The 12,054-nt window shown below is 40.5% G+C and overlaps 1 protein-coding gene across 17 annotated transcripts in view; it reads right to left on the bottom strand.

Annotated features, from left to right (window-relative positions):
* The window catches only part of LOC113224832 (calcium-dependent secretion activator 2), a 567,701-nt gene extending 559,653 nt beyond the window's left edge, over positions 1 to 8,048 (bottom strand). For 11 of the 17 annotated variants that reach the window (XM_026454354.2, XM_026454360.1, XM_026454352.1 and 8 more), the window contains exon 1: positions 7,285 to 7,749. In XM_026454354.2, the coding sequence (XP_026310139.1) occupies positions 7,285 to 7,626 (342 nt within the window). In that variant the 5' untranslated portion in view covers positions 7,627 to 7,749. Of the gene's footprint in view, positions 1 to 6,675; positions 6,729 to 7,284 lie in introns of all 17 variants that reach the window. The other 6 variants (XM_026454366.1, XM_026454365.1, XM_026454362.1 and 3 more) reach the window with 3 other exon arrangements.
* Positions 8,049 to 12,054: the final 4,006 nt, after the last annotated feature.

Below are 12,054 nucleotides of genomic sequence, written 5' to 3' on the forward strand. Positions count from 1 at the left end.
AAAAAAAAAAAAAAAAAAAAAAAAAAAAAAAAAAAAAATTCCTGACACAGAAGAGGGGAAAATAACCACACCAGAAATTAAAATACAAAGTTGTCATAAGTTAAAATTACACGATAATTTGAAAAAAGAATTAAATAAACTTACAGACATGCAACCTATAATTATTGAACATTAGCCCACAAGAGGATTTCTGCTTGTTTTCTTACTATATCTACAGAACATATTGGATAGTGCTAAATTCCCATAATCGGGACTCAATAAATAGTTTACCAAGGAAATAATTAATGTTTAATTGGGCTTAGTAATGAAAGCAGAGGTTCATCAAAAGTCAGGCTGCAGGCCAGGCATGGTGACTCACACTTGCAATCCCAGCTTTTTGGGAGGCCAAGGCGGGCAGATCACTTGAGGCCGGGAGTTTGAGACCAGCCTGGCCAACATGGAAAAACCCTGTCTCTACTAAAAGTACAAAAAATTAGCTGGGCACGACAGTGCACAACTGTAATGCCAGCTACTCGAAAAGCCGAGGCATGAGAATCACTTAAATGCGGGAGGCAGAGGTTGCAGTAAGCCAAGATGGCACCACCGCACTCTGGCCTGTGCAACAGAGTGAGACTCTGTCTCAAAAAAAAAAAAAAGGACCAGGTGCAGTGGCTCACATAGGTAATCCTAGCACTTTGGGAGGCTAGGATTACCACAAGGTGGGCAGATCACAAGGCTGGTTTGAGACCAGCCTGGCTAATATGGTGAAAACCCATCTCTACTAAAAATACAAAAATTAGCCAGACATGGTGGCATGTTCCTGTAGTCCCAGCTACAAGGAGGCTGAGGCAGGAGAATCACTTGAACCAGGAGGCGGAGGTTGCAGTGAGCCAATATTATGCCACTGCACTCTAGCCTGGGCAATGGAGCAAGACTCTATCTCAAAAAAAAAAAAAAAAAAAAGAAAGAAAGAGAGAAAAGAAAAAAAAGAAAGAAAAGAAAAGAGGAAAAGTATACTAGCCTACACATACTCATTCTCACAAGCAATCAGAAAGGAGCAAATTAAATATCTCAGCTATTAGACTGACAAAGACAGGCTTTAAATTTTCAGGCTCTTTGCCCCAGTAATATTTTCATTATAAAAACCCATCACTAACTTGAAGGTATAAAATGAAAGTACTGAAACCACGTCTACCAAGTGGTATGATAAAAGTTTCAAGAAGCAAAGCAGAGCATTAATGATGCTGTACAAAGTAAAAGGCTCCCAAACACAAACCAATGTACCTTTTTAATAAAATTTGAGGAAAATAGAAGCTTTTCCTTACTGTCCACCTAATGTTATAATTTTGGACATAGCAGAATTTAAATTGTTTAAGTCATTTTAATTATTTAATAAGACAGTTATGTTAGAATGACTTCTAAAGTTCACTTTTTGGAAAACCTGTATGCATTACTACTACCTATACTGAGAAAACAGGTTACCCACTAACGGTCTCGTAGGACCTTTGTGAGCTGTACTGTTCAGTTAGAAAGCAACACTCATGCTTACCCTCAGCATGCGATATATATTTTCCATTGCTAATGTGGTGATTTATCTACAGTTTTACAATGAATAAAAGACACTACTGTGAATATAATTCAAAAGCCACCAGCACAGCACCTAGACACCTTTCATAAGTCTAAATAAATATGCACCAGCCTCTCCACCTTATCAACTGCACAAACTCTAGAATATTTGTTTTTTGTTCCCTGCTTCAAGTATCCCTATTACCTTTTCCTGCACATGGAATACCAGCTTAATTAGTAATCTTACTCGTTATTGCAAATACTTTCATAGGTGAAAGTAAGCCATTTTTCTGTACCTTCTCTTTAGAACAGTGGTTCTCAACCTTGGCTATACACTGAAATCATCTGAGAAGCTTTAACACTGCACCCCCGAGACTGATTTAATTACCTTGGGGTACAACCTGGGTAATGAGATTGTTGTTAAAGCTCTCCAGGTGATTCTAATGTGCAGTTAAGATAAGAATCACACTTCTTTTTCCTTAAGGAAATCATATCAAAAGTTTTGAGTAACTGAAACACAGTGAACATAGAATGAAATATTACAGATTTTGGACAACAATTCCATAATTTGATGTTTAAATGCTCTTCAAACCCTAGAAAATATGCCATTTGTCCCACTGATATGTCTACTATTTAAAATTATTAGGTCTTTCCTAGGCTAAAACCTGAAATAGCAATGTCACATGACCATGCAATCCACCTCTTCCTTCCCAAAGGTCTTGATTAATTTGAAATGAATATAAAGTAGCACAATCAGTCAAAAGTGATCTACCTCACTAGCAAATGACAAAGAATTTTCCATTCAGAATTCCCAGACTTTATAATCTGGCCATCAGCTTTCCTATTTTGTTTTGAAAGTCTTTAATGACCTTACAAACTGTGTTTATTTTGTAAGAGTATGAATGAAGAGAGCTGTTTCCATTAAAAGCAAAACAAAACAAAACTGAAAAGGGAAAACACACTATTAAAATATTTTATTTCACTTTATAAGCAGTCATTATATATCAAAATTGAAGCTGATTTCATTTTTGAAGAAGCAAATGACAACATCACTTAATCCGTCTGAGTTCTCATTACCACAACTCATTCCACCAAATTAAGTGCTGTGGTCTCAGGATACCCTGTGGAAGGTTAAAAGAATCAGCTGAAGCAACAAGCAATTTTCCCTAAGAAACTGTTTTAAGTCCACTGTGAGGTGTTACTTTAATATGTGGTTTCCAACTCACTCCCCACAGGGCAAGGTATTCCCTATAATTAAAAACAGCAAATAACACAACCCATCTCTTCTGTACTGGGACCTTAATGTATCAAAGCCAAAGGAACACAAAAGATAAATCACCCTATCTCCCTAAGAGTATGGCATTTTGGACTATCACCAGATCTGCTGGAAAACTGCAGGCCAGAAAGAAAGGCATACTTTGGGGCTTCAACACTGCTAACTTGTCTCTGGGGCTTGCTAGAAACATTAGGAAAGTGTTACTTTGAATTCACTAGTTTTACACCAACAGGTATTACCATTTTCATGGCTTTCTTTAGGGAAATAAGGTAAGTTTCAGAGGTCTCAAAACATGTTTAGGAACACTAGTTCCCACTTTCCCACAGAAAAGTAAAAAACCCTTTCACATTGTCTTTATAGTATCTTTACTCCATCCTATACCTCACTAATTCTTTATGGCATAGACTGAATCTGAGACTTACATGTTTACAACAGACACCAAAGTAGTCAGAAGATGAAAACAAAATAAAACCCGGGAAGTACCATTATGTACAAAGAGAGATAAAAGTGGCCACTTTAGAGTAGTTACAACATTCAAATGAGCGAGTTGGAGGTATATTATTTCACCCAATACTATTTCCCCACAATGTTCTTCTCCAGATCAATTTTACCTGTTTACTTCCCCACTATCTGCAATTTCACAGTATTATTTACATACATTTCTCAAACTTAGAATTATCACAGAAAATTATGCAAAGTGGTAGGAGTGATTATACAAAATGGTTTAATAAGGCACAATTTAGTGTGGTTACAGTGGAGACACACACTGAAACATAAAAAACATAGGTATATGAATTATATGGAAGGTTAGTAGGTTCCATTTTAATACCCTCTTATTTCTAGTTAAAAAATACATAAAAACTCAAATAATGAAAAGAGCAGTGACTAGAAACCTATGGATTCTAACCAAAACTACCAGCAGTTTAAGTCATATACATCTTAAATATTGTTACCAATTTAGACCTGAAGTCTGTGAACTCACATCCATGAGTAAAGGTACTCAATCTCTTCTGTGTTGGTCATTATGCTTATCAGGATCTCCCTAACTTTCAAACCACCAAGGAACCCTTTTGTTACTTTTTCGTCCAAGGTCTCAATGTTTTTCTAAAGTCTAACAAACAATTGTCTTTATTAATTAGTACCTGATTTGTATTATTGTTTTTCTAGTTTCAACACTGACCCTACCTTTAACCAAAGATCTAGAACCATCAAAAGTTAATCATCATCATTATTAGCATTGGGGTGGTGCAAAGGTAATCAAGGTAAATCAGCATTAGAGGCTCAAGCACTATCACAACTGATGTCATTTTTCAATCACTGTTCGTTAGTTCATATTCATATCATGTGTGAACCAATGGATACGTTCACTTAGGAGTTGTAGCACCTTCCTGGAAAGGCACTCTGTCACAGTGTGTAGCCCATATGCACCCCCAGAATTTTCTGTAAAACCATCAGTGGTCAGAGGGCTTGAATGTCATAAACTGACCAGTATTATTTCTCGAAATTGAAATAGTCTAGACAAAAGCAAAGAAATTCATGTGTTCGTTAACTGTGTTTAATGCTACTAAGCTTTCTCAAACAGCTCACAGACACAACCTCTTACTAACTTTGTGGACCATATTAGCCAAGTGAAAAAAATAAATAACAGGCTGCTCAGCTCTGGTTCATAGAAACTCACCAACTCTGATAGTGAAAGGGCTTTGACTGAAGAGAAACCTGACTCCTAGCCTCCTAGGTAAAGCTCTTACCTTTGTGATTAATTTTTTTCATAAAATGAGGACCCTTTCAGATCTCAATTTCTGAGTCTCTAAATTCTTGAAGTTGAGAGAAGTGAGTAAGCAGCAATATTCATTTCAAAGACAACAATTTAACCTATTAAATATTTTTACTGGATGCCTGACTACTTGAAGATACAGAATAAAATATACAATGGCATAGTGATTTTGCAATTACCTTGTTACTTCTTTTAAATAATCTAACTGTATAATGCAAGACTTCAAGTAAGTTTTGGCATTACTTATTAGCTTGTGCATCAAATTCACATGAACATAAATTCCCATTTCATTTTGCCCTAAGAGGAAACCAGACTGCCAAAAGTTGCTCCAGCTCCCTTTAGTAAGCAGCACATTTTTTAAAAGGTGGGGGAGGGTTGAATAAATACTTAGGTTGTTTGGCATTCATCTTAATAAAAAATAAAAGTAATTCACAAAAGTTAATCTGTGCTCAATGCTCTAAGCATTTAGAATACGGAAATTCCTAAGGATTCTAAATTTTTTTCATAGAATATATGTAGTATTTTGCTTTTTTTGTAGTTTGAAATTGTCTTTGGTAATGCCTGGATAAGGTTGTAACAATAGTCTCCTCAGTAGCGTTATGAATGCACCTGCTTGCCAATTCAAATAATTTTGAACAAATATTTAAACAGAAGGAGTCAGAGAAAACTGCACTATTTGAACAGCAAAGGGAGGGTCCACTTCATTAACAAAATGCAACAAGTATTCACGGTATAAATCAACTCGTAGTAAATCTACAAATGCATCTTCAAGAATAATATTACAGGGAGAAACTAATCTCAATTTTACCAAACATTTTAATACATTAAAAATAGGCTTAAATGCAATATGAATGGTAAAACTAGAGACTGGATGATATGAACTCATACCACAACATATACAAAAAATTTTAGTTTAAGAATGACTATTGAAGCTGACAGTCGCTTGACTAGAATTGAGAAGTGGCCACGGGTGACTGCCTCAGAACAGACTCAGCTGGAGCGACTGATTAGGAAGTATGGGATTCATTCAGGAGTGGAGTAGCAGGCTCATAAAAACACCGCAGGGCATTCAAAACTTACCTGAGTAATGGTGGCTTTAACTGTGCCAATTTGTTTGGGATTGGGAAATGCTATTATGACCCATTTCTCTTCTCCAACATGAGGAGTCTCCCTAGGATCTTGAGATCTCTTCCATCTGTAACATTCTGTGACTCAATACCTAGGGCTAGGTTACCTAAAGGATCTGTTATTAGTCTCCAGCTGTAGGGAAATAGTCCATAAGGATCCCCAGAGAATAAATGATTCCAAAATGGTTGCTCAGTTTGTGTGTGTTTTAAAAAGTTGGGAAAGACCACTTAAAATTTTTTCTAAGAGGGCAGACTTTAAGCATACAATAGTGTTAACTATAGGTGGTTTCATAGGTGTATACTTATCCCCATGACACTTATACACCTATAAAACCACCAATAGTTAGGGTTGAGTGGTATGTATAGCTTTTTACATTCAATTATACCTCAAAAAATAAAGGTTAGCTAAATGGGGGTGGGAGAGTGTAGGGAGACTGAATTTACTCTGAACTACAGTTACAGTTGAAGTCAACTCAAAACCTCTCCAAATTTCTAAAAATGTCTCACACACTGAAGTTAGTATTTCAGAAAACTAATAAATGTCTGTGCATCTAGGTATGCCTTGAACAGACTACAACTTCTGTGGATCTCTAGGTCTTATCACAAACTGAGGGAACTGTTAAGGATTTCTACAGAACCTTCCAGGTTCAGCATTCTATTAAAAAGATTTCCTAGAGTTTCTATTGTAAACATTTAACCACTTAGGACAAGTTGAGTCATTACTCCTGTCTGCTACAGAACATCAGGCCCCTGGGGTCTTGTTTTGAAACTCAAGTTGGCTGGCCTTTCACCTGAAACAAACTTCTTACCTTTTGGGGGAGAAAAAGCATTTTGCTCCCCAAAAAAGCATTTGGAAAGCATTTGTTATGAAGTGGTCATGCACCAATCCTTTATCTTTCATCAGTAAGAATGTATTTCATTAATTAGGCCTGCCCAGACCAGAAATTACTTACCCATAGACACTTTACAAAGCTGCATGCCTTCTTCGGTGTTTGGATTTGATGTCCTGGTTGTATGGCAGTATAGGAAACGTATGAATTTAACTTTTTTATTCACTAAGGAAAATTTCTACCCCTCTTAAGTGAAGATTTCTCTCTAGCTAAGACAAGAAAAGTACTCAGGCTCCACCTGTTTCGCCTAGCTACACCACTCATTCAGACCCTCGGCAAACCCAGCTCTAGCAATATCACGCCAGGCTAGGTGGACAGGAATGCACCAGTGCTGTTGGAAATTCAAGTTGGTGGGAGTCGCATTCTAATCCGGCCAGAGCTGCCCCTGCCGGGTGCAACCGCGGCACGGCCGGCGCTGTTGGTCTGTCTCACGGATGGTGAGCTGACAGCTCCTGCCAGCCCAGGCGGGGAGGAGGAGAAGAGGTGTCCGCTGCAGCCCCATACCCGGCGGGTGAAAGCACCGTCTTGTCCCCAAAGATTCCTCTGCCCTCAAAGACTAACAAAAATACGGTGTCCTGCGTTTCGCAGAAGGACGGGAGGCGTCCCAGAGCTCTCCCGGGAGAAAACCCCAGGGAGAAGTGGTGGCAGGAGGCGCCCGGTCCCGCAACTCACCTTCTGCTGCCTCCGGGCCATGTCGGTGGGCTGCTTGGCGTTGAAGGGGTACGCGATGCACCTCACGACGAAGACGTAGAGCTGCAGGCGGATCCTCCGCTCCTGCTCATCGTCCAGCTGCCGCTCGGGCTCGTCTCGCCCCTCGCTGAGCACAGAGGGGCTCGGGCTCACGGATCTGGCCGCGCCGCCGCCGCCGCCCGCGCGCCCCGGCGCGTCCCGCCGCCCTTCCCGAGTCGGGGCCGGCGGAGCTCGCTGCGAGCCGCCGGCCGCCACCAGCACATCGCGGCTCTCCTCTTCCAGCCCCTCGTCCGACTCCTCTTCGCTGGAAGACGGGTCCAGCATGGTGCTCGGGAATCCCCGCCGCTCGGCGCGCGGTCCCCAGGAGCCTCACCCCCGGCGGCTGCGCCCGCGGGTCTGAGGGAGCCGCGGAGCTGGCTGCAGCGGCCCCAGAACGAAAGGAAAACTGGCCAGGGCTTTCCGGACACGTCGAGTTAGATTCCGGAGTGTTTCCTACCACCAGGGCGAAAGGGGCGGGCAGGAGCCGGGAGGAGGACTGGGAGGCGGGAGAGGGGGAGCCGCCGGGATTGAATAGGCGGAGTTAGCGTTGGGGGTGAGGTTGAGCGCCTCAGGAACTGCTCCGCCAGCCCGGGGCGCGCCGACCCAGCGGTTTTCCAGAGCCCGCCAGCAGAGGCAGAGCGGCCCGAGCGCCTGGACGCAGGTGGGGAACCTGTGGCGCTTACTACAAGCAACACGTGGAATTGAATGTCGAGGAGCTGCGCGGGGCTGCAGAGTGCGCGTGCGCGAGCCGCCGTTGCTGCCCGGGCGCCTTGTGCCCTAGCACACAGTTTGCAAAGGCGGGGAGCGGCCGAGCGCGGTGGCCCGCGTAAGCGCCCACCCGGGCTCCTCGGACTACCCTCACCCTACCACCTATGCTCTTTTCTCCAGCAGGTGGAGGTGGAATAGGGAGCGGAGAGGGACTGTCCCCTAACAAGAGGTGAGGGGGAGCGGCCGAGACATCTCCCCAACCCGAACCTGCTGCCCGGGATTGAACCCCAGCGCGGAAAAGCGGGACTGGAGTCCTTCACTATGAAATATCTTTGCGACAAGACTTTGGAAAGTCTCTCTCGCTCTGCTCTGCTCCCGTTTTGATCCTCATGTTGAAGCCCAAATTATAAACGTCGAAGTAATGAAAAAAAAAAAAAAAAAAAAAACCAACGAGGCTTACTTTTTAAACTGTTCTATTCCTGCAGACTCACGGCAAGAGAGATTTTACATGTGCAAAATGACACTCTGATTCAGCTCAAACATATCTCAATTATTTTCTGGGTTGGGATGCAGTTTACTCAAAACAGGTTGTGTAGTGTAGACGTTTATTCAGCAAATATTTGAGTTCCCTCCCGGTGTCCAGCACTATTAATTAGCCTTTTGCGGAGCCCGCGGTGGACTAAGGCACGTAACACTCAGTCGCTGATGGTTCTGGCCTCAAGTGGGCGTCTTGTAGCTGCACCAAAGCCTGCCTTATCTGCGCAGATTTCTCAGTCCTAGTGCTGGAACCACCTAGGAGTTTCTTGTAGTAATTCTGCATCTTGTGTCCTTAGTCTTGACAGAGGGGGAAATAGGCAAAACAATGCATTCAACACCAGGTGGAGTGTGCAGCGACCAGGTGGGCAGGGAGGTGATGAAGATCAGTGGAAATGACACAGGGCAAATTAACTACCAGCTCTGAGCTCCTCTACCACCATGGTCAAACAGCAGTTTTAGCTTTTTCAGGCCACTTTCATATAGTTAGGGACACAAGAGAGACTTCTGCATTTCCTGACATTCTCTCTAGATGGAGTAAAAGACAAGGAGGCATTTACTCCTGAGGAGTCTTACGTTTTTGTCTTTGCCTAATCCATAACAGGCCCCTTTGTCATAAAAGGTCTTCAGTAAGAGCATGGCTGTTGGGATGATCGCAAACTGCCAAGAAATAGAAAATCTCAAACACCGATGTATTTAAAGGCAATGTTTTATTTTCGGCAAGGCAAGCAAATAGCAATCTTATTTGTCATAATATCTGATGCTTATCTAGCACTTTGCAAAGATCTGTGAAATTGTTTATCTAATACCCTCATCAAAGTAATAGCTTTCTGAGGCAGGTGATATTATTATTGACTGCCCTTTGAACCAGATATTGCACTCAGATTTTTACATACATTATCTCACTTATTTATTTTAGTTTCCATTGTTCGGATAAGGAACCTGAGAGTTGAAGAATCCTTTCCTTAGGGTACAGAACCAGCACCTAATGCAATAAGGACTCAAAACAGTTTTCTAGTTTCAAATAGTGTCATTTTCTACTGCAATTTGCCTTGATAATAAGACAGTATATTAAATGTATGAGGTTTACAAAACTAATAAATAAAAATTTCTAGGGACATAAATGTATGATTTAAATATAGCAACTTTACTGCTCTTGCCAACCATAGGTATATTTTTCAGTTTCTTTTATTAATTAATATGACTTGATGTGACCACTTATTCTTTTCCCATTAAAGGTGGTTATTAAATCAAAGATCTCCAAGCTTTGAGGATCCCACAGGAAAACATCTAATAATTTTTATAACAGGATATACAGTGTTTTCTCCATGAAGATGAAAATGACTTAAGAGGCATAAATTAAAGAAATATCTAAAAGACAAAAGAGAATAAGCATTTCATTAAACATACATTGATTAAGAAACTAACATATGCTAAAGCTATACTGGATATATTTAGAAAAAGAAGACATAGGCCTTAAGAAGTTTATCAGTTAAGGAATGACAAATGAAAAAAACATTTATTTTAAAAAATCAGTATTTGGATTGCAATCTGATGAGTGTTCCAATAACCTGGAAGATAATGGCAATACAGAGAAGAAACACTTCATTCAGAATATAGTAAGTGATATGGTTTGACTCTATGTCCCCACCCAAATCTCATCTCTAACTGTAATCCCCACGTGTGGAAGGAGGGACTTGGTGGGAGGTGATTAAATCATGGGGGGGGGGCGGTTTCCCCCATGCTGTTCTGTGATAGCGAGGGCGTTCTCACAAGATGTTCATGGTTTAAAAGTGGCAGTTTCCCCAGCTCTCGCTCTCTCTCTCCCTCTCTCTCTCTCTCTCTCTCTCTCTCTCTCTCTCTCTCTCTCGCTGCCTTGTGAAGAAGGTGCCTGGTTCTCCTTTGCTTTCTGCCATGATGTAAGTTTCCTGAGGCCTCCCCAGCCATTCAGAACTCTGAGTCAAGTAAACCTCTGTTGTTTATAAATTACCCTGCCTTAGGTATTCTCTTTATAGCAGTGTGGAAACAGACTAATACAGTAAGAGAAGACTTCCAGGATGCTTGACATATATCTTGAAGAATAATTTAGAGCTGTTGAGATGAGGGCACTGTAGATAGGAAGAACAGTATTTGCAAAGATGTGAAATTGTTTGCCACTTTGGAGAATTACAAGTAAACTGGCTTGCCTGAAGTGAAGAATGTATATAATATGAAGATGTGGAAAATGAGACAGAGAATAAGCAGAGGCAAATTCAGGATTGCGTCTGTGTGCCATGCTTTGGAATTTAAACATATCCTGAAGAAAATGGGGAAATATAGAAGGCGTTTTAAGTAAGGTAAGACATACTGTGATCCATAACTCTTAAGAGTCAATCTAGAGCAATATAAGGGCAGTGAAACCAGAAACAAACTATGAAGAGGAGATTACTAGGAACACCTCAGAGAGAAACAATGGGGCCTTAAACTTAAGAGAGAGGACAAGAGGAGGAGGAAAGCTGATGAGATGGACAAAGAAATTAATAGAATATGTATGAGGTGCTGAGGAAGAGAGTTAAGCATAGAAGATGCTTGTCAGAATAGGGTAATTTGATTAATAATGGATGAAATATGGTCTTCTAGAAGACAAATAGGTTTAGAGAAACATCAGGTCTTTGAGGAGCTTAAAGTACACATATGGTTGATAAGGTCCAGAAATGATGTGTTCAGAGTGAGAAGAGGGCTAATGAAACTTCCTTGCCTCTCCTCTAATTAAGGGATGGTTTGAAGAAAAGGAACCTGAAAAGAAGACCTGATTATTTGTTAATTGTACCGCAATAATTTTAAAGTTTTTAATTTTGTGCTTGCGCTAATGTTTTTGCCAAATTTCTAACTTACATATTAGCTTTTCAAGTCATTATAAATTTGGTTGATGCTCTGGAATAATTGATTAAACGAGGCCCAACATAAGGCTATATGGGGCACACAGCATAAATGCACACAATACACTTAAACTTATTCAATGATTCATTTTTACTTCTGTCAAGGTGAGCATAAAAACAAATTGAATTTATACTGCTTTTTAATGAAACATCTCTAATGCTAAGGAAAGATGGATGCACAGTAATAACATGGAATATAAAATGTGTTTTTGGCAATAATATTTAAGGAAACAAGTGTGGGACCTGAATATCATAGGTGGGCTGTTTTCTGATTGAGAATTAGTTTGTGCATTTGGCCTCAAAGTAAAATGTTAACCCTTTCAACTCATAGATGAAATAATTTTTTTCATAGAACAGATATTTTTTGGGTTCCCACTTTAGGTTATGCATTATTCTCAATACATAAAAGCTAATAATTTACCCACTGGGAGAATGCATATGAAATAGACATGAGAACAAATTAAACAATTATGATAATATATGCTCATGTGTTGTTAGAGAAAAATTCTCAAAATATCCTGTAAGTGTCCTGAAAGTGGACAGTCTATTATCT

The sequence above is a fragment of the Piliocolobus tephrosceles genome, unplaced genomic scaffold (assembly GCF_002776525.5).
Source record: "Piliocolobus tephrosceles isolate RC106 unplaced genomic scaffold, ASM277652v3 unscaffolded_41, whole genome shotgun sequence".
NCBI lineage: Eukaryota > Metazoa > Chordata > Mammalia > Primates > Cercopithecidae > Piliocolobus > Piliocolobus tephrosceles.